Raw genomic sequence first — 20,000 nt, 5'->3', positions numbered from 1 at the left:
CAGTCTTCACTCTCACCCCGTCCGAAGGCATCCATCACTGGGGTAAATGACCTGCTCTTCCCCCTCTCCCTCCCTCCCTTCCTGTGATAGCTGTGTTGGCTGCAGTCTCACTGTTTTTTGGCATACCCATATTATATCTAAATATTTTGCCAAAGCAAAGCAGACTTTCAATCATGACAGAGACAATACACATCACAAAACAGATGAATGAAACATGGCCATGTAAAGTTAAAAACACACACTCTTTCTCCCTCTGTCAATTCAGCTTCAAGCTTTATTGACATGGCAGTGAATCTCTCTCTCTCTCTCTCTCTCTCTCTCTAGCCAAATAGCCAAAACTAATGTAAATTGCTGACTATACAATCAAAGAAAGTAAAGGTGATTATTTGCACCTGCGTTAGCCAAATAAAGGACAGGACTGCACCATTCACAAACCATAAAAATTAAGTTAGTTAGTTTTACAGTTGACTACAGTTGACAGTTCACTATCAGTCCACACAAACGATTCTGGTTTCCATGCACTAGCCTTTTTTGTCATAGCCTATTCTGTCTGTTTGTATACAGCGCGCAAGCTTTGGTGAATTTCTGAAACAGAAAAGGTGCCTTCTATAGGCCTGGAATATTTGGGGACCTATCATGACATTCTAAAGTGCATCGTCACTCGTCAAAAGTCTATTAAAATTTAGTAGGATGTCCAGTTCACATTGGGAGGGGTTTCGTTATCAAACGTGGAGCGCATGGCACAACAAGGTGTTCCTAGGTTTTTTAATCAGTCATATGGGTGTGTTTGGGGCGTAACATTATTTAAACCAATGAGAATGACATCTGTCATTCCCTTTAACGGCGCAAAGCGCGACATGTCAAATATATGCATCTGTATTTTGGCATTCAACGGCACATTTGAAGGAGGCTGCTTGCGAGACCGTGCTTAAACCATGCTTTACTAAAACCTAGCATATCCTTCATGCATTTGCACTCGTCTATTATTTGAACTCATTGGCAAAGTGAAACTAACTTCACCAAGGTGTCAGATTATATGCAGTTACTTTCACTATTGACTGACAATGGGTTACCATCAAAAACATAGGCTGGAAAAAGCAACACTTACCCTAATATTGCTCAAATGACTGAATAAAACAACATTTATCCTGAAGAGGAGTTGCTTAGCCTATATCTTGTGTAGAGATGCGCGGTTCGCCCATATATAATAGCCCATCCGCGCATCTCTAATCTCGTGACAGTGTGTCTTCAGCTGTGCTCCATACGTGTCTCTCGCCTCTCCCCTAATCACTTTTAACCGTCATTACCAATTTTCAAATGATGGTGAATAACTACTCATCATGAAATGTATTTTGTAATTTCTTTATTCTAATTATGTTTCCCATTGTAACCATGCAATTTGTAATGCTTTGCATGGACGTGCGCTGATGTGCATTCATGAATGATAGAAGAATGGTGCGTGCACCTGCCAATATGACTGTTGACATGCGCTCTTAAAATAGCATATGAACAACTCGCCATTGACTTCTGACCAGGTTTAGGTGGTGTACGATAGCGATTTTTAGACAACGCGCCAGGCCCCTCCCTAGGTTGTTAATTGCCACACCCCTGGGCGCAATGTTTAAAAAATAAATGTGCAAAATACCGAATTAAACTTTGCGCGGGTGGAAAACGAGTTTTACGTCATGCGCTGGTGTGCATAATACAGCCCTAAGTAACATCTTGAAACGATTCCAGGGAAGAGGGGGAAAAAAGATCGTTTTGGTACGTGTGGACTAGGCCTCTATCTATCTATCTCTCACTCTGGTGTGTCTGTGTATTAGCTCCTAATGACATGCCAGTTACCAGTGTAATGACCTCTCTTTTCCTGCCCTCCTCCAGGCACATCAATTATCTTCACTTCACTTCACTTACTCACACTCTCTCTCTCTCACACACACACACACACACACACACACACACACACACACACACACACACACACACACACATACATCACTTCACTCACTTGAACTCACTCTGTTGCTCCTCAGAGATCAGGAGTAAGTCTCATGTCTGTCAGTCTGTCCATCAACCACACATGGCTTGGGAGGAGTGTGTGTTGGTTGGGTGGGGGTTGGTTTTTGGGGTGCTGATAGAGGGATGCAGGGAGGCAAGGGAAGGGGTCAGAGGTCAGAGATGGCACATTCCTAGGGTAACAGAGGCTTCTTTGGGGTTACGAGGGGCAACAAGATCCTCTTTAGTGAATGAGAGTGCAAGTAGTGGATCCCAAGAGGGAGATGAGGGTGGGGAAATCATGGTAGAGAGGTTGTTTATATTTACTGAATGTGTGTTATGTGTTGCAGCTGTGCACCTGCTGTGTGCGTGCGTGTATATGTGTGTGTGTGTGTGTGTGTGTGTGTGTGTCTGTGCATATGACTATGTGTGTGTGTGTGTGTGTGTGTGTGTGTGTGTGTGTGTGTGTGTGTGTGTGTGTGTGACTATGTGTGTCTGTATGTGTGTGTGCGTTTGTGTGTGGGAAGTGTTAGTTTAGCATGTCCGACAGCAGGCCTTCAGTGAAAGCTCTCTCTGTTGGTCTGTCGGCCCTCTCCTCTGATGGCCCTAATGGCTCCTCTGGGACCACAGCCCTGGAAGTGAGATGACAGAACAAATAAACACTCAGACACACACGCGTGCATGCACATGCACGCACACACACACACACACACACACACACACACACACACACACACACACACACACACACACAAACACACACACACAAATTAAAAAGTAAGTAGCACGCACACTCATACACACACACACACACACACACACAAATTAAAAAGTAAATAGCACGAACACTCATACACACACACACACACACACACACACACACACACAAAAAAAAGTAAATAACACGCACACTCATACACACACACACACACACACACACATTAAAAAGTAAATAGCATGCACACTCATATACATACACAAACACACACATTAAAAAGTAAATAGCACGCACTCATACACACACACATAATCTTTTGTTTTTGTGCTTTTCTGGGGTCACTGATCCAGAGGTTCTCATTCTTTCCTGATACCAGAAGCTTTGGAGAAACTATCCAGACAAAACTATCTTTACCACAACAACCCCATCCCCCTTTCTCTCCCCCTTGCTTAAGTAAAGGCGCAATCAGTGATTGTGATTGAAAATGATTAGCAGATGCTTTTGTCCAAAACAACGTATATTATATTTGAACCAGGGACCAAATGTTACACACCAGAGAGGTAGCTCAACCCTCCCTTCAGTATTCCTAGAGAAACTTTTGTTTCCCCCACATTGTTTGTTTCTAGTTTTCAGAGCCTGGGCTGCCTACAGAGACTATCAGCTATTGGTCGTGAGGAAATGATTGCTAAATGTGTCAAAAAATTTTATGGGCTTGAAATCGTGTACAATCGCTCACTGTACCTTTAATGCAGTATCTTCCCCTAGTACATCTGCCATCATCATACTGCCCCATTTAAAAAAAACTATGCCATTGGATGCAAGACTTTTCTCTCAAGTCAAATCAATTAAGATCAATTAAAATGCTTTATTGGCATACGGTGGTGGTGCATATTCCATCCGCATAGTAACCATATTAAAGGCCCATTCACACCAAGAACGATAACTTCGTTATCGTTATTGTTCTTGGTGTGAATGGGCCTTAACAGCGCCATGTGATTGGAGGTAGTGTTTTTGTCCATGTCCTTTTTACTCCTTTTCTGTTTTATCTCTCTTGCTCACTTCACCTCTTCTTCACCTCTCCTCCTCTCTGGATGATTTCTGCACTGGGCAGGGGACTGTTCTGTTCACACACACACACACACACACACACACACACATGCATTGCAGGCACGCACACACACACATACACACACACACACTGGGCAGAGGACTGTTCTGTTCCCACACACACACACACACACACACACACACACACACACACACACACACACACACACACACACACACACATACACACTCACACACTGGGCAGAAGACTGTTTGAAGGTGATCATTCATTATTACCTCAGCATCACTATGTTTTCTCCAGAACTTGAGCGCAACAGACACCAAAAGCAACCCCTCCCCCCCCCACCTTCTCTGTCACACACAAACGCGCGTGCGTGTCTCTGTCTCTCTCTCTCTCACACACACACACACACACACACACACACACACACACACACACACACAGGTTGATGAATATTCCTCCTCTGCTATACATTCCTACCACCAAGCATACAGATAAATCACACTGGTGCGATTGGAAAGCAATAACACACCGAACTGGCCCCCTTAGAGAGACAGAGAGAGAGGGAGAGAGAGAGAGAGAGAGAGAGAGAGAGAGAGAGAGAGAGAGAGAGAGAGAGAGAGAGAGAGAAAGAGAGAGCAGACCCCCAGAGAGGGGTGCGTGGCGCGTTCAAGCCCCATAATCCAGCCATGTAAAACGATCCAGAACGAGCTGTGTGCCTCTGGACAGCATCCTTCGGAGGTTCCCTGTTGATCTTGGCAGCACTTGGCTCCATGATCACAGGGCCCCCTCAACACAAGACTTGGCTTCCACAAAAACACATCACAGTGCAGCAGTAGTAGTAGTAGCCACAGAACAGGCAGTTCCACCCACTACCCTGACCTGCCCTTCTCCATGTCAAACAGAGAGCAGGAAGCAATCAAACCATGGCCACTCAGATGACAGGTTTTTATTATTATTATTTATTTTTTTAGAAATATGGAGCTATTATGTATTAATTATTTTCTTGAATTTCCCCTGGGGATCAATAAAGTATCTATCTATCTATCTATCTATCCATCTATTAGGAATAGCAGTTGTCATAGGATACCACGATGTCTGTCTGTCTGTCTGTCTGTGGCACGCATATCTTATATATCCACCTTTCTTATGCAGCCCTTGCCACTTAATCTACTAAACCCCTCTTCTACTACACTTTTTACCTCCCCCCCCCCATAAATGCACAAACAGGCTGACACCAGACATAACTATACAGTACCTATATGCACAGTAACTAAATGCATGTGACGATAAACTTCCTTGTATCCTTGTATCCTTGTATCTCGTTGACCGTTTGTCAGACTGATTTCAGGTGTCTTGCTATGGGCATGAGTAAGTGCAGTGCCAAATTTGACGTTGTTTGAATAAGAAATGCAAAAGATATTGTTAAATATATCGGTAAAAGAAGCACATTGGCTTTCGCCGCTAGCCACTCCCCCTCCCACACACCACTGTACTGTAAGCTACCAGTGAGGATAGAAGCAGGGCTTTGGCAGAGCTGGATCAGTGTAGGTTACACGGGTAAAAACTTAACATGTCTGACCTCAACAGTAAAGTGAACTCCGCGGATTTTGCAACAACACGCCAAGACACACAGGTATGCAGTGGCTCTTCAAAATGACGGATAAAATGATGTGCAAACAACAGTTCCAACTGCAAGGTCCTAAATTAAAACGAGCGATGATGGTCCCGAATTAAAGAACGTCTCAGAATGCCACACATGCAAAGCATAACCAGCGACAAGCAACGAGTGGCAGACAGAGTGTGATGTCACTTATAGGCCACCAGACTGTTTTTGAGTCACACCGCTGCAAATTTCATATGATGCATCATTCCACAAAATGGTTTGTTTTCTCTATCATCAAGTTATTCAATAGGCTAAGCATATAGCTTTGACTCAAAACAGCTGTTAGGATTATGTAATTTTGATTTGTAAAAAATGTCACATGTAGCCATGCTTAAATTCTGCTCACTTCACATGTATTATATTATTATATTATCTGTAGGCCTATTCATTATTGAATGCTTACCTGGAATTATGTTTTTCCCTATTCTATTTTTCAAGCAGACCTACCTGCAGGCATGTAATTGGGCTACAGGAATAGCATGTTTGAACGGGCACTGCACTAGTTTCTATTTAAATCAAATTGAGTCGTTAAATAGGTTGTAGAGAGAGAGGGGGGGTGGAGATGGAGAGAGAGGGAGAGGAGAGAGAGAGAGAGAGAGAGAGAGAGAGGGAGAGAGAGAGAGAGAGAGGGAGAGAGAGAGAGAGAGAGAGAGAGAGAGAGAGCCAGCCCCTTCGGTTAGCCTTTAGTTTTGTGGTTCACTCTCCCTTTTGACCCAGACTGACATTAACAAGCTGTACACAATTACTGCCCTTACTCCTGGCCTTAGGCTACCACTCACACTCACTTTACACATGTGTCTCTGTGTGTGTGTTATGTGGTTGCATGCTTGACACACACAGACACACACATGTGGTGAGTGTGAGTGGTAGCCCTGCCTTACACACGCCAAGACCTTGCGCTGCCGCACACACACACACACACACACACACACACACACACACTAATGTAATCTTTCTGTCACTTTCTTTCTTTCTCTCTCATGAACACACATACACACACAGATTGTAAAACACCCCCGTGTACACACACTTTCTCTGTCACACATGCAGAAGTGAAAGGTCAGTAGTTCCAAGGCTTTTGTTGAAAAACACTTAGTATCCATTTCCAGATTGTTGACAGCCACATCAGCACATGTGTGAGCCGTTCCGCTGACAAGAAACGCAAACACTACCTGCCTCTGTGTACTCAGGTCAGTGGAAGCTACCACAGACAGGTTAACCCTAATTCGTCAGGGCCTGCTGCCAGCTGACCCAGAATCAGTAGGGGTCTTATGAGGAGAGTTGACAGTGGAGGGGAGAGTGATGCAGGGGAGGGGAATGTGTCTGACTTTCTCCTGAAAATACTGTTCAGAGGACAGAGAGAGAGAGAGAGAGATACAACATTAAAGAAAGAGAGAGAACATTAAAGAGAGAGCTCAATGGATCTTTCGAAGATCAGTCAACGCAGAGAGTCATCTATGCAGCCTGATTCCCAGTGCCTGTGTATGACATAAGTGTTTGTATAAAGAGTTAAAAGACATGTGACTGACGATACTGATGATAGTGAATGAGCATCCATAAAATAAGGAAGATAAACAGCACACTGACTGATCTGCCCGTAACCCTCCATAAATAACCAGTATAGGCATCTGCACCATCCTGTGTAATACCGAGAGGCAGATACCAACAGCATAAAGCACAGGAAACAGACACAGGATATCACAGTGCTATCAAAGATAGGCTATATTTTTAGAAAACATGGCAATCTGTTTTACTGTTTCCTGTCAGGACATGGGGAAGATTTGTTTGTACTATTTTTACTGCAATGTACATTTCCAGTTGTCTAAAGTATGTTGCTCTTTAGTGCATGTTCTTCCTTCCATTGCCTCTTCAGAGCAGTGGGGTCTCAACCAAGGATCTCCTCCCATGTAGTCTCGTCTCGTCTGTGGACATCTTTCTTCATAGCAAGACATTTCACACTCTCCATTCTAAAGATGCTCAGTGTTTGATCGTATTTGATCAAATATGGGGCTAGTTTGTGATCAGTTTTTTTTTTCATGTGCTTGATCTGCACTTTTTTCACTGATTCCAGTTCAAATGTGCCAAGGCTTTTGTGCCATATCATCTATAATCTTTTTTTTTTTGCTGAGGGGTCTAAGCTTTGCAGTGACCTGGCATTGGAAGAACATCAGTGTAGTGGTTTTCAGCTGTAGCAGTGTAACATGGACCAGTGGTTCCAAATCCACGCTCTTTCGAATTGCATGTAAGGAATCTGTCTAGTGGGTTAGATGGGAAGCACATCTATTTACTCCTTGAATGCCCCAGGAGCCTAACTGTCTGAACTTTATTCTAGATTGAGTTTCAGGTAAAAGGCCAATTATATATTGAGTCCAATACTCATGCCATTGTGCATGAGTGTAGTGGACACAATATTTGACATGGATTTGTCTTTGTTATAAAGCATTTCTGTGTACCAGAAAGCATTAGAGAATGTTTTAAAACATCAGTTGTATTGTTAACTCAAATAGTGGATAATTGCAAAAACTTATTTTATTTCTTAACTGTGACATCTCCTCTAGCCTAAAATGACTGGCTGGGTTGGAAATGAGGGTCATTTCGGCTTCACCCCTCCCTCCTCTCTGCAGTGCCTTCCCTTCTTCCCTCCCTCCCTCCACAGGCCCATAATGGACAGATTAAACCAGCGAGTCATCTGTGTCCAATCACCACAGTCTCCTCACAGCGTCAGACATTATTATCCATTTAATTAGAGAGAGAAAGAGAGAGAGAGAGAGAGAGAGAGAGAGAAAGTTGATGGACAGAGAGAGTGACCGAGACACAAAGAGAGAGGTACAGGAAAGAGAGAATGAGAGAGAGGAAGGCAGACAGGGAGAAGAGAGAGAAAGGGATGAGGGGAAAGAGTGTGAGAAAAGCAGAGGAAATGAAAAGAAGAGGTCAAAGGAGAGGAGTGATTTAAGGGTGCTCTGTGGGTTTCTGGAGCTGAATGAAAGCACCTTGTCGTCCTGTGGGGAAGCGCTTGAAGGAGACTCGCCATGCTAAATGGCCCGTGACAAGAACATGTGATGTACTGGGGCTCAGCACGTCATGTTTCATCTACCTTTTCCTTCTGTTCCACACAGCTTTCTCTTTCTTTCTTTCTTTCTTTCTTTCTTTCTTTCTTTCTTTTTTCTGTCTGTCTGTCTGTCTTTCTTTTTCTCTTTCCCCTTTCTCACCCTTTACGTGTATTTATGTGTGAGAATGTGTGTGTATGTGAGTGAGTGTGTGGATGAGTGAGTGTGTGTGTGTGTGTGTGTGTGTGTGTGTGTGTGTGTGTGTGTGTGTGTGTGTGTGTGTGTGTGTGTGTGTTTTGGGGAGTGTGAGAGAGAGGGTGTATGCCCTGTTCTGTCTGGTAGTGTTTGAGCTTGCGTGATGCTTTCTGTCTTCCAGATGACAATTTCCTCTCTGTGGTTCTGTAATCCTGTGCCTAATGCCTGGAACATGTGCTCTCTGCAGTGAGTGATGTCCACACCATTGCCGTCTCCTCTCCAGAACAGCGCTGGGAAACACGGAGAGGGGGGAAGAGAAGGGGGAGAAGAAAGAGAAAGGGAGAGTAAAATAGAAAGAAAGAATGAGAAAAACATGCTTGTTTGTTTTTGTAGTTCTTCATTGCGTGAGGGTTTACATATGTTCAGGCAAAGATGTATTGCTATACATTGCTGTACATACTGTTTCAATGAATATTAAATTGAATTTCCTCCTGAGAGAGAGAGAGACAGGTGAAGGCTGAGAACTCCCCCTGCTGGTAGAGCTGGTTTGGAAATGTGCTATAAGGAGTCCCCCAAAGATGTAGACAGACACAAAATTATGTTTTGTAATGGTTAAAAAGATCCCTGTTGACAAAGTTCCCTGTCATTAACACATATGTGATGATGGAATACTGAGTGACTGAATGCAGCAGTAAGATTTTGGATGTTAAAGTGTGTACACTAACTACCCTGTTCTGTTCCTTTCCAACTATATCCTCCAAAAGTCTTACCATGTTTTACACATGTCGGCAGACCTGTGGAAACAGCATGCATTTTCCATCAGCAACCTTCCTATAATCCTCAACTCTGACTCTCTTCCAGGAGGAAATGCTGTGAGGGCTTTCGTTTCGTCATGGGCCAGTGCATACCTGAAAGTAGGTAAACATGCTCAACAACTTTCTATCAACAACTCATTAGTTTACAATATACAATGGTGGACATGATCATCCTCTACTCTCCTTCTTTCCCTGTAATTGAAAAAAAAAACAATCATATTCCTGCAAGATCACACGTCTGTCCAACTCTAAATTATGTGTAGCCACTAGAGGGCGGTATTGCCATAGCATAAGTATAGTAGTTGACGGACAGAGAAATAAATGGTCATAACTTAAGCATTTATTTCACTGCACAAATCAAAGCAGCATGAAACGTGTGGAGTGGAGCTTAAACAGGGGAAATGAATGTCAGTTTTCTTTACTTAACAATTAAAAACGTATGTAAACTTGAGTTGAGACCCACTTTGTAAGAATTTAGAAAGATCCTCACAGCCTAGTTTTCTCTTCTCTGTGTGTGTGTGTGTGTGTGTGTGTGTGTGTGTGTGTGTGTGCATGTGTGTATGTGGTGCTCTCTTTGCTCCCCCCTGACTCCACTTCCATCCCCCTGTCTTGTGCTAGGTGTGGATGTGTGCGCTGGCTCTCCCTGTGAACAGCAGTGCACTGATAACTTTGGTAGGGTGGTCTGCACATGTTACCCCGGTTACCGCTTCGACCGGGAGAGACACAAAAACCACTTGCAACCCTACTGTCTGGGTGAGTTCAGCATCCCACCACGAATACCAACACACACACACACACACACACAAACACACACACACACACTAATAATAATATTTATATTTTCTAATAATAGAAATATATAAAATAAGATAGTATTATATACAGTATTTAAGATAATAGTGAAAATGTCTAATAGTGAAAATGTCTTAAACTTTCATCTGTTACAGTATTATTGTATATGTCTATGTGTGTGTCTGTCTCAGACATTGATGAGTGTGAGGAGTCGAACAGTACAGTGTGTGACCACGTGTGTGAGAACACTCCTGGAAGCTTCCACTGTCGCTGCCTTAGTGGCTACATCCTGGATCCAGACCAGACCTCCTGTGTGCCCACACACAACCGTACGTGTGTGTATTTGAGTGTGTACTGTGTGTGTGTGTGTGATTTGTTGTGTAAATAAATGCATGTGATGTGTGTAATTTAGCAGAGTAGTGTAACATTGGTGAGGATATGTATGTGCATGTGTGTGTTTTCTTTGTATACACTGTATGTTTGTCTACTCTACAGAATATGGATGGGTGTGTGTGTGTGTGTGTGTGTGTGTGTGTGTGTGTGTGTATATATATATATATATATATATATATATACAGTGTGTGTGTGTATGTGTGTGTGTGTGTGTGTGTGTACGTTTGCAGTTTGTGGGTGTATATGTATGACTGTGCCGTGTGTGTCCTCAGTGACTGGCCCCGGCAAGCTGGATCCTCTGATGAGTTCAGGCTCCTGCTCCGTCACCTGTCAGGACATCATCAGCATGCGCAACAGCCTGCAGCAGCTCAAACTCCGACTGGCCTCACACTCACCTGGACAGGTAACACACACACACACACACACACACACACACACACACCTGCACACACGCGCATACACACACATATGCACACATATGCACACACACACACACACTCACACATGCATACACACACACACATGCACATGCACATGCACACACACACACACATGCACATGCACACACACTAGCCTAAAATTAGAGGAGTGTTGGAGTGTTGATGCTGCAGTTCAGCACGTGCGTTTGTGCGTCTTGGCATACATGCTGGATGTGACATTGGGGGTGTGGCTGCATCGTCGATTCTACTTTTAAATTCGAAGTTCGAGATTGAGATGTAATTTCGAACGATTTCGATATAAAATCGAAATCGTGACACCCTTAACACACACACACACACACACACACACACACACACACACACACACACACTTTTCTGATATTGTTCTGCGCAATCAGGGCAAACCACATATTATTTTTAACACTATATAAACACTGCTCTCAATAAACACCAACCTGTTGAGTTAGACACCTCCTCAGTGAGTAGTGAACAATTCCTGCAGTACTTTGTTTCCAAAATCTCCAACATCAGAGCTCAGATACCCCCTTTGATCCTTCTATCTCTGTCACCTGCCCTGTGAGTTTCAGTCACTTTGAGCCGATATAATTTGCTAGCCTAAGCAAAACCATAGGGCTAATGAAAATCTCATCTGGTCTAACTGACATTGTTCCTCCTCTTCTCATCGCTCAGACAATTGAGACCACAGGTCCCCACATACTAACGATCATGAACTGTAGCCTTGCCTCAGGTGTTGTGCCAAAGTGCTTCAAACATGTTGTTGTGCAGCCGTTGATTAAAAAACCCAATCTAGACACTTCAATCCTATCTAACTACAGACCTATCTCAAAACTCCCGTTCTTATCTAAAGTTCTATAAAAACTTGTGCTTCAACAAATACAGTCTTTTCTTGATACACATGGTATCATGGAACCTCTGCAATTTGGTTTTAAAGCCCTCCACAGTACGGAGTCAGCCCTTCTGAAAGTTTTTAATGATCTGCTGCTAGCCACTAGCCACGAGATTTTGCTATTCTGATCCTCCTTGATCTTACCGCTGCTTTTGATACTGTTGATCATGATATTTTAATCTCCCGTCTAGAGCACTGTGTTGGTATCAGAGGCACTGCTCTTGAATGGTTTAAATCCTACCTAGCTGACAGAAGTTTCTCTGTCTGCCTGGATGGATCTGTATCCCCCTCTGTGCCTCTTCCTTGTGGTGTTCCTCAAGGGTCTTTTCTGGGGCCTATACTGTTCTCATTTTACATGCTCCCCTTGGGATCCATCCTTAGAAAATATAACATCTCCTTCCACTGCTATGCGGATGACACACAGATCTACATGCCCCTGAAACATAACGACCCCCTATCTTTTAAACTTTTATTAGCTTGTCAAAGTCAAAGTCAAAGTCAAAGTCAGCTTTATTGTCAATTTCTTCACATGTTCCAGACATACAAAGAGATCAAAATTACGTTTCTCACCATCCCACGGTGAAGACAAGACATATTTTACCAATTTAAGTCCACAGACAAACATAACATTCAAGTAAACAAAAAAGTAAGTAAATAAGTAAATAAGAGGGCACATATAATAATGAAAAAATAAGAGCAGCAAAATTTGGTTGAAATTGTGCATAGACAGTCAATAAAATACTAGTGCAAAGTCAGGCCAATAAAAGGCTTGGGTAGTTCTGTTTGACCTAAGTAAGAAAGAAAGTGGCATAGTGGTGCAAGTTATGTAAGAGCAGCAGAAGTGTTGTGTTTTCAGGACAACAACAACAAGTTGTAAAGTGTACAAGTGTGCAAGTGTGCAAGTGGAGTAGTGCAGGCGGACCATTGTGGGTCCAATGTCCAGGATGTTATGTAGCTGAGGGGTGGAGGGGGAGAGGAGGGGAGAGAGTTCAGCATCCTTACAGCTTGGTGTATGAAAGCTGTTGGTGAGTCTGGTAGTCTTGGGGCGCAGGCTTCTGTACCTCTTCCCAGAGGGCAGTAGATCAAACAGATTGTGGCCGGGGTGACTTGCATCACTCACAATTTTGGTCGCCTTGCGGGTGAGGTGGGTGGTGTAAATGTCCTTCAGGGAGGGAGTGAAGCACCAATAATCCTTCCAGCTGTGTTCACTATGCGCTGCAGGGCTTTCCTGTTGTATTCAGTGCAGCTTCCGCCCACAGCGATACAGCTGGAGAGGATGCTCTCAATGGTGCCTCGGTAGAATGTGGTCATGATGGCTGGTGGAGCACTTGCTCGCCTGAGTTTCCACTTAGGAAGTACAGGCGGCGCTGAGCTCTCTTCGCCAGTGATGCAGTGTTGGTGGTCAGGAGAGGTCTTCACTGATGTGCACCCCAGGAATTTGGTGCTGCTTCGCTCTCTCCACCACAGCACCGTCGATGGTCAGTGGCAGGTGTTGGGTGTGACCTCTCCGGAAGTCAACAACAATCTCTTTGGTCTTGCTGACGTTCAGCAGGAGGTAGTTGTCCCTGCACCACGTGGTCAGATGGTCGACCTCCAACCTGTATTGAGTCTCGTCGCCCTTGGTGATTTGATGTCTAGAGGACATCAAAGCCTGGATGGCTTTAATTTTTTTAAATTTTAATGAAAATAAAACTGAGGTCATAGTCTTTTGGCGCAGTGCTGCTTGTGACACACAGGGTGACTTGGGCCCCCTTGAGCCATTTGCTAAAGATACTGTAAAAAACCTTGGTGTAATGTTAGACTGTAATTTTAAAATGGAGAAACAGATAAACACAGTAGGAAGATCTAGCTTCTTCCAGTTAAGGCTTTTATCCAAGGTTAAGCCTTTCTTATCCCTTAAAAACTTTGAGATGGCTATTCATGCCTTTATATCCTCACGCCTAGATTACTGCAACGCCCTATATGTGGGCATTAGCTGTTCCTCTTTATCCCGCCTTCAACTTGTTCAGAGCGCTGCAGCCCGCCTTCTAACCAAAACACGAAGGTGTGAGCATATTACACCAGTGCTTGCAGCCCTTCACTGGCTCCCTGTCTGTTTTAGAATACATTTTAAAGTTCTTTTATTTGTTTTTAAATCTTTACATGGTCTGGCCCCACTGTACATAGCAGATCTCCTAAAGGTGCAGACATCCTCTAGGGCTTATAGGTCTGCTGAACAACCCCGGCTGGTTGTGCCTCGTTCTAGGCTAAAGAGCAGAGGGGACCGGGCTTTTGCGGTGATTGCACCAAAGCTCTGGAACGAGCTGCCCCAACATATACGCCTGGCTCCCTCCTTGAGTGTTTTTAAATCTCACCTAAAAACCCATTTTTATGCCCTGGCGTTTAACACAGTCTGATTGTCCTATGTATTTATTTGTTTGTTTGCCTGTAATTATTGTTATCCTCACTTTTTGTTGTCTTTTTTGTTGTCTACCAAGTCGTACTAACTTGCCCGTCCAGCACTTTGGTCAGCTGTTGTTGTTTTTAAAGTGCTTTATAAATAAACGTGACTTGACTTGACACACACACGTTCTATACATTATCCCGCTTATTATATGGATACTTGCCAAAACGAAAAAATAAACTCCACAATATGTCTCTTTACATTTATTTGTTACCGTTTCGTTGTGGCTTTTGCTGAGAAACAATTCACGCCTTCACTTTTGAATGAAAAATCCGTTGCCATTGACAGTGGTCATTATTTAGGAGGTAGAACTTTGGGAAATCCCATTCAAGTCAATGGAGCGTTGTACTGCATTGTGAAGAGCCGTATAATAAATAATATGTATATGGGTAGCATAATACATTCATGTCACTTGTCTGTTATTGCTCAAATCTAACCTGTGGACCTGTGGACAGGCCCTGTCTCCTGGCCTTGCCAACAGCAGCGATAAGCCCTCTGTGGGACGGCCAGGTAAAGGGCAGGACCTCCACCCATTAGCTGGCCTGCCTGGATCACCTGGGCCGCCCGGCCTGCCAGGTAAGCTGCCTAGATTCATTTTGACTATTCATTCAACAGAGAATTGTAAATATAAAACAAATGAAAATACCAGAACGATGGCACCTTCACCTAGAGCCTTATAGATGGGCTCCATAGGGCTATACCTTCACCTGACACTTTCTGTAGCTCTGTGACTAGTGACTATTTTCCTCCATTTAAATAGGCTGAATGACTGAATACAAGATCAAATACATGTGTAATACTAATTCAAATGAAACAGTTAGTTTTTAAAGCAACACCAAAGAACTTTTCCTCTGTCGCACGCACGCTATTTGTTTATCCAGCAACGGCTTTGCAAATAACGATGTCCATAGACAAGGTAGAATATGTTGCGTGATTTTATGAAATTACGATCTATTGCGACATCATTCAAGTCAAATTTGTAGTTTCTTATGTCTCATTCCATCGAACTACAGATCCGCTACCTGATCTGGCAAACTTACATAGATGCGGTTATAGCGAAGAGGGCCTTGGCGAATGCAGAAGTGCCGTTCACCCTGTTACGAGTTGATGAACCACGGAAACAATTTTGGAAACATTATTTTAAGGTACAAAAAACTCTTTGGTGTTGCTTTAAACATCACTACAATCCCAGAAGTTACCATCTTTATCTCCTTCATCTTTTTTAGGGGTATACAGTATCTGTTCAGGCCATTTTAAAATATCTACATAAAATAAACAACACATGTTTTCAAACTTGTTTTGCTTTACTCTGTTACATACCAAAGGCATGTAGCTACACGTGAAAAGTTGCTTGTATTGCTTGAATTTCATTATTATTAAGGAAGAAATTAAGCATTATTTCAATAATCTCTAAGGGTACCAACAAAATCAGCCATGACTGTGAAGGTAGCCTCTAGAATGCTGTGATGTAGTACAGTATACACAGCCATTCCATTGTTTATTTTATGCTTTGAGTTTCATAGTATTTACAGTGCATTTGAACTCACTTTACATTATACATATATACATGTTTGCATAATATCTAATTCAAAACATACATTCTCAAAATATTATCTTTTTATATTTAAATGACAGTAAGCAGTATTACTGGCCTCTTTCACGACCCCCTCTTGTGTTCTCTCCACCCCTCCCAGGGCACCCCGGAGAGCTGGGGGAGAAAGGTGAGCCAGGGTCCAGGGGTCCGCCTGGTCCACCAGGGCCTCGGGGAGACATGGGGCCCATGAGCCCGCAGCCCGACCTGGAGCATGTGAAGCGAGGCCGCCGGGGGCCAGTGGTGAGTGCAGCGGGCAGCGCCAGGGTCCTGATGCTGGCTGTAGGGTTAAAGGAGAACTCCGGCCACACTCTGCGGGGGCATCTTTAAAATCATGCACCATTTTTTGTCGTTTTTTTTTTTCTTCATATCCACTGTACTTGGTGACCTTGAGAAACAGAGATCTATGTGAAAAATCGCTGGAGTTTTCCTTTAACATGCCATACTGGGCCGTCTGCTCAGGGGTGGGTGAAGCGGTCCAGGGGATGGGGGAATGTGGGCCAGACCTGGCACTGAGGTGGACCAGATCTGCGAGATGTTGTGAGATGCAGGTCTGAAGAAAACCAGATTAATTTCAGGCACAGCTTTTGTATTGTGTTTGGGGGTCACATTTACATAAATTCTTTCAGAAAACAATTTCATGAAAAGCAACTGACAGAACAAACAAGTCCAAACTGTTTGCCAGTGCGTCTGTTCCTTCTGGGAAGTGATTACACAACCTCAACATTCATGTCTCTTGAGGGAAGTTACAGGGATGTAAATTAGCCTTTTACATATGGGAATGTGTGTGAAATGGAGATCAGAATGTGTGTGTTGTAATTGTGAGAATTGTACTCACTCCAGTTCTGTCTTTACAGGGGCCTCCTGGAGCGCCAGGGAGAGATGGACTAAAGGTTAGCACATGATGATGAGAGTATGTGTGTGCATTAGTGTGTGTGTGTGCATTAGAGTGTGTGCAATAGTGTGTGTGTGTCTGTATGTCTGTGCATGCTTTTGTGTGTTTGTGAGGGTGTGTGCATCAGGTTGTAAAATTGGGTAAGGGTGTGTGCATGAGTTTGTGTGTGTGTGAGTGTGTTAGCATGTGTGTGTTTGTGTGGGTGAGTGCATGAGTTTGTGTGTGTGTGTGTGTGTGTGTGTGTGTGCGTGTGTGTGCGTGTGTGTGTGTGTGTGCGTGTGTGAGTGTGTGTTAGCATGTGTGTGTTTGTGTGGGTGAGGGTGTGTGCATGAGTTTGTGTGTGTTCGCATGTGAGTGTGTGTCAGCATGTGTGTGTTTGTGTGGGTGAGGGTGTGTGCCTGAGTTTGTGTGTGTGTGTGTGTGTGTGTGTGTGGGGGGTTTGGGTGTTAGTGCAAAATGTTTGCATTCTGCAACATCCGTTTAGTCAGTAAGTTCACACCCGTAAACTCATTGTTTTAGCTGCAGCAATAAAGCCATGCCATAAAAGTGAAAAATTCACCACACCCACAGCCGCAACACCATCTGAAGCACAGGCCGAGAAACCCCTTCAAATCCTCATTATAGGCCACAACTCTGGTGTGATCTCAGTGTGATGTGCTATTGGTATTTGTAATAATTATGGAATTGAATGGGAATTCACGCCTAGTCTCTCCTTCCCTAGGGAGACCGTGGTTCGCCTGGCTCAAGAGGACCACCGGTAAGTTACACTGACTTGCTTGTCAGAAGAATCAATCCGTGTGAATGTCCTTCATCTGAATGCCTTTGTTTTCTTTCAATCTCCAGGGACCACCAGGATCCTTTGACTTCTTGCTTCTGATGATGGCAGACATCCGCAACGACATCATCGAACTGCAGGAGCAAGTCTTTGGGAAGAGGCGGGACCTATCGCTGGACAGCCCGCCCCATTCCAGTGGAGAGGCGGGGATTGGAGACTGGGGATCAGGACAAGGAGAGCTCATATTTAACACCTGACCACCGGCTCGCCGCTTGCCTATTGGACAGCGACCCTGCCACTCAAAAAAGTCAGAGGGAACTGACTGACTGACTTGAGTTCTGCGCTCCTGCAACGCTTTGCCTTTAGACCCACAATGCCAATGGTTTCAGTGCCCTCAGGGCTGCGGAAGAGGCTCTGTAATGGACTCCAGACGGATAGACTGAGAGACGGAGAGGGAAAGAGAGGGAAAGAGGGATGGAGGGAGGGAGGGAGGGATACAGGCCTAAAAAGATGGGTGAAAATGAGATGTGTATGCTGCTGCTACTCTTTGCTGCCTCTGTTTCTGCCCTCTGTCTGATAACCCCTGTGAGAGTGTGTGGGGTGAGCAGGAGGCTGTGTGTGTTGGACCTGTGTGACTGTCCTCTGTGTCTAAACGACTTGGTTCTCCTGTTTGAGATTTCCATGCGTCAATCAACACGGTCCTCTTTAAATCACCTGTGAGGAAATGCAAATATTACAAAAAAACGATAGCCAGATTTGTATCGGAAGGGAAAGTGCACAAAAATGTTTTTCATGAAAAAAAAGATAGTGGTCATATCTTGCATTGTACTGTTTTGCATAGATTACTGACGTTTGTGTGTGTGTATGTGTGTGTGATTTGTGTGTGTGTGTGTGTGCGTGTGTGCCTGTGTGCGTGTGTGCATGTGTGCGTGCGTGTGTGTTATAGACTTTTATCATCCACCCATGTCCCATACAGATCCATTCACAGATTAGCCTATATATGAAGCATTGACAATATCCTTCAGTTAAACAAATGCAGCACAAACACAATTCAATTTAGTCCGACAAACATTAGGCTGTATGGTAGCATACAGGTGGCAGAGGTAGCTTATCCATGGCCTGTAAATAGCTCTGAATTAAGAAATAAAACAAAGAAGAAACAAACTTATTACAGAAAGCACAACAAACCTTTTTTTGAATTGCTCTGTCCTCAGAGGTAGCTTATCGACATCCTGTAAATAGCTTTGAATTAAGAAATGAAACAAACTTATTACAGAAAGCACAACAAACCTTTTTTTGAATTGCTCTGTCCTCAGAGGTAGCTTATCGACATCCTGTAAATAGCTTTGAATTAAGAAATGAAACAAACTTATTACAGAAAGCACAACAAACCTTATTTTGAATTATTCTGTCCTCAGCTTTTCCTGCACTGTCTCTGTGTCCATCCCTCACCAGCCGTGGCAAAACGCAAACGTCAATTTTTTATCGCGTTTAGAAGCAGCCAGTGATGATTTAGAAAGTAGTGAGGGCATTTTACGTTGATTGAAGCCTTTAGGTGATATTTAAATATTTTTATTTTTATTTTATTTTTACTGACTCACCCACAAATTACCCAAATATCATTAAAATTATTTTTGTCTGATTTGTATCCTCGCGGGGATCCACTTATTTTGGATATGCCCGTGAATCACAGATACAGACTAGCTGTATATTCCATATTTAGAAATCTTGGCTGATTTTTATGTACCCCAGCCCTAGCAAGTAGTGTTCCACCTGCACCCTTCTTCCCCACTAGAGGTCGTAGTATCCCACCTAAATCTCCCTTGCTGACAGCTACTCGTTCACCCGTAGCACTAGGTAATTGCAATAATCTGGATTCTGGGCAATTCCCTATTTCACCCTCCATCACACACACAAAAACATCACACCCCACATTCCTGGCGATGGAAGCCATGGTGGTGGGATGAGACACTGCTTGCCATGAGTGGTACGTAAATCACACGCTCGGATTGCTCCTCTGGAGGGAATTCTGGGAGCAGTCCAGTGTAACTCTGGGGCAAGGACCTATTAGGAGTCAGAGGTCAGATGCATTTGGATGCTAAACATCTGCCAGGATAATTACAGGATCTTTACCTGAGGCAAGTTAAGACTTGCTTCGTCTCACGCACATAGGCACGCACATTCACACACACACACACACACACACACACACACACACTCAAGCACCCACAATGTTTGATGGAGATATGGTTAATATTT

The 20,000-nt window shown here is 43.7% G+C and overlaps 1 protein-coding gene across 1 annotated transcript in view; it reads left to right on the top strand.

Annotated features, from left to right (window-relative positions):
- LOC125306705 (collagen and calcium-binding EGF domain-containing protein 1-like) overlaps window positions 1-19,293 on the top strand; it is a 32,296-nt gene extending 13,003 nt beyond the window's left edge. Inside the window, exons 3-11 of the mRNA XM_048262151.1 lie at window positions 9,552-9,604; window positions 10,124-10,258; window positions 10,489-10,626; window positions 10,963-11,093; window positions 14,936-15,056; window positions 16,175-16,314; window positions 16,929-16,964; window positions 17,688-17,723; window positions 17,810-19,293. Coding sequence (XP_048118108.1) covers window positions 9,552-9,604; window positions 10,124-10,258; window positions 10,489-10,626; window positions 10,963-11,093; window positions 14,936-15,056; window positions 16,175-16,314; window positions 16,929-16,964; window positions 17,688-17,723; window positions 17,810-17,998 — 979 coding nt within the window. The 3' untranslated portion in view covers window positions 17,999-19,293. The remainder of the gene's footprint in view (window positions 1-9,551; window positions 9,605-10,123; window positions 10,259-10,488; window positions 10,627-10,962; window positions 11,094-14,935; window positions 15,057-16,174; window positions 16,315-16,928; window positions 16,965-17,687; window positions 17,724-17,809) is intronic.
- The last annotated feature ends 707 nt before the right edge of the window (window positions 19,294-20,000 follow it).

The sequence above is a fragment of the Alosa alosa genome, chromosome 14 (assembly GCF_017589495.1).
Source record: "Alosa alosa isolate M-15738 ecotype Scorff River chromosome 14, AALO_Geno_1.1, whole genome shotgun sequence".
Taxonomy (NCBI): Eukaryota; Metazoa; Chordata; class Actinopteri; order Clupeiformes; family Clupeidae; genus Alosa; species Alosa alosa.
This window is presented reverse-complemented; position numbering and strand designations above follow the sequence as displayed.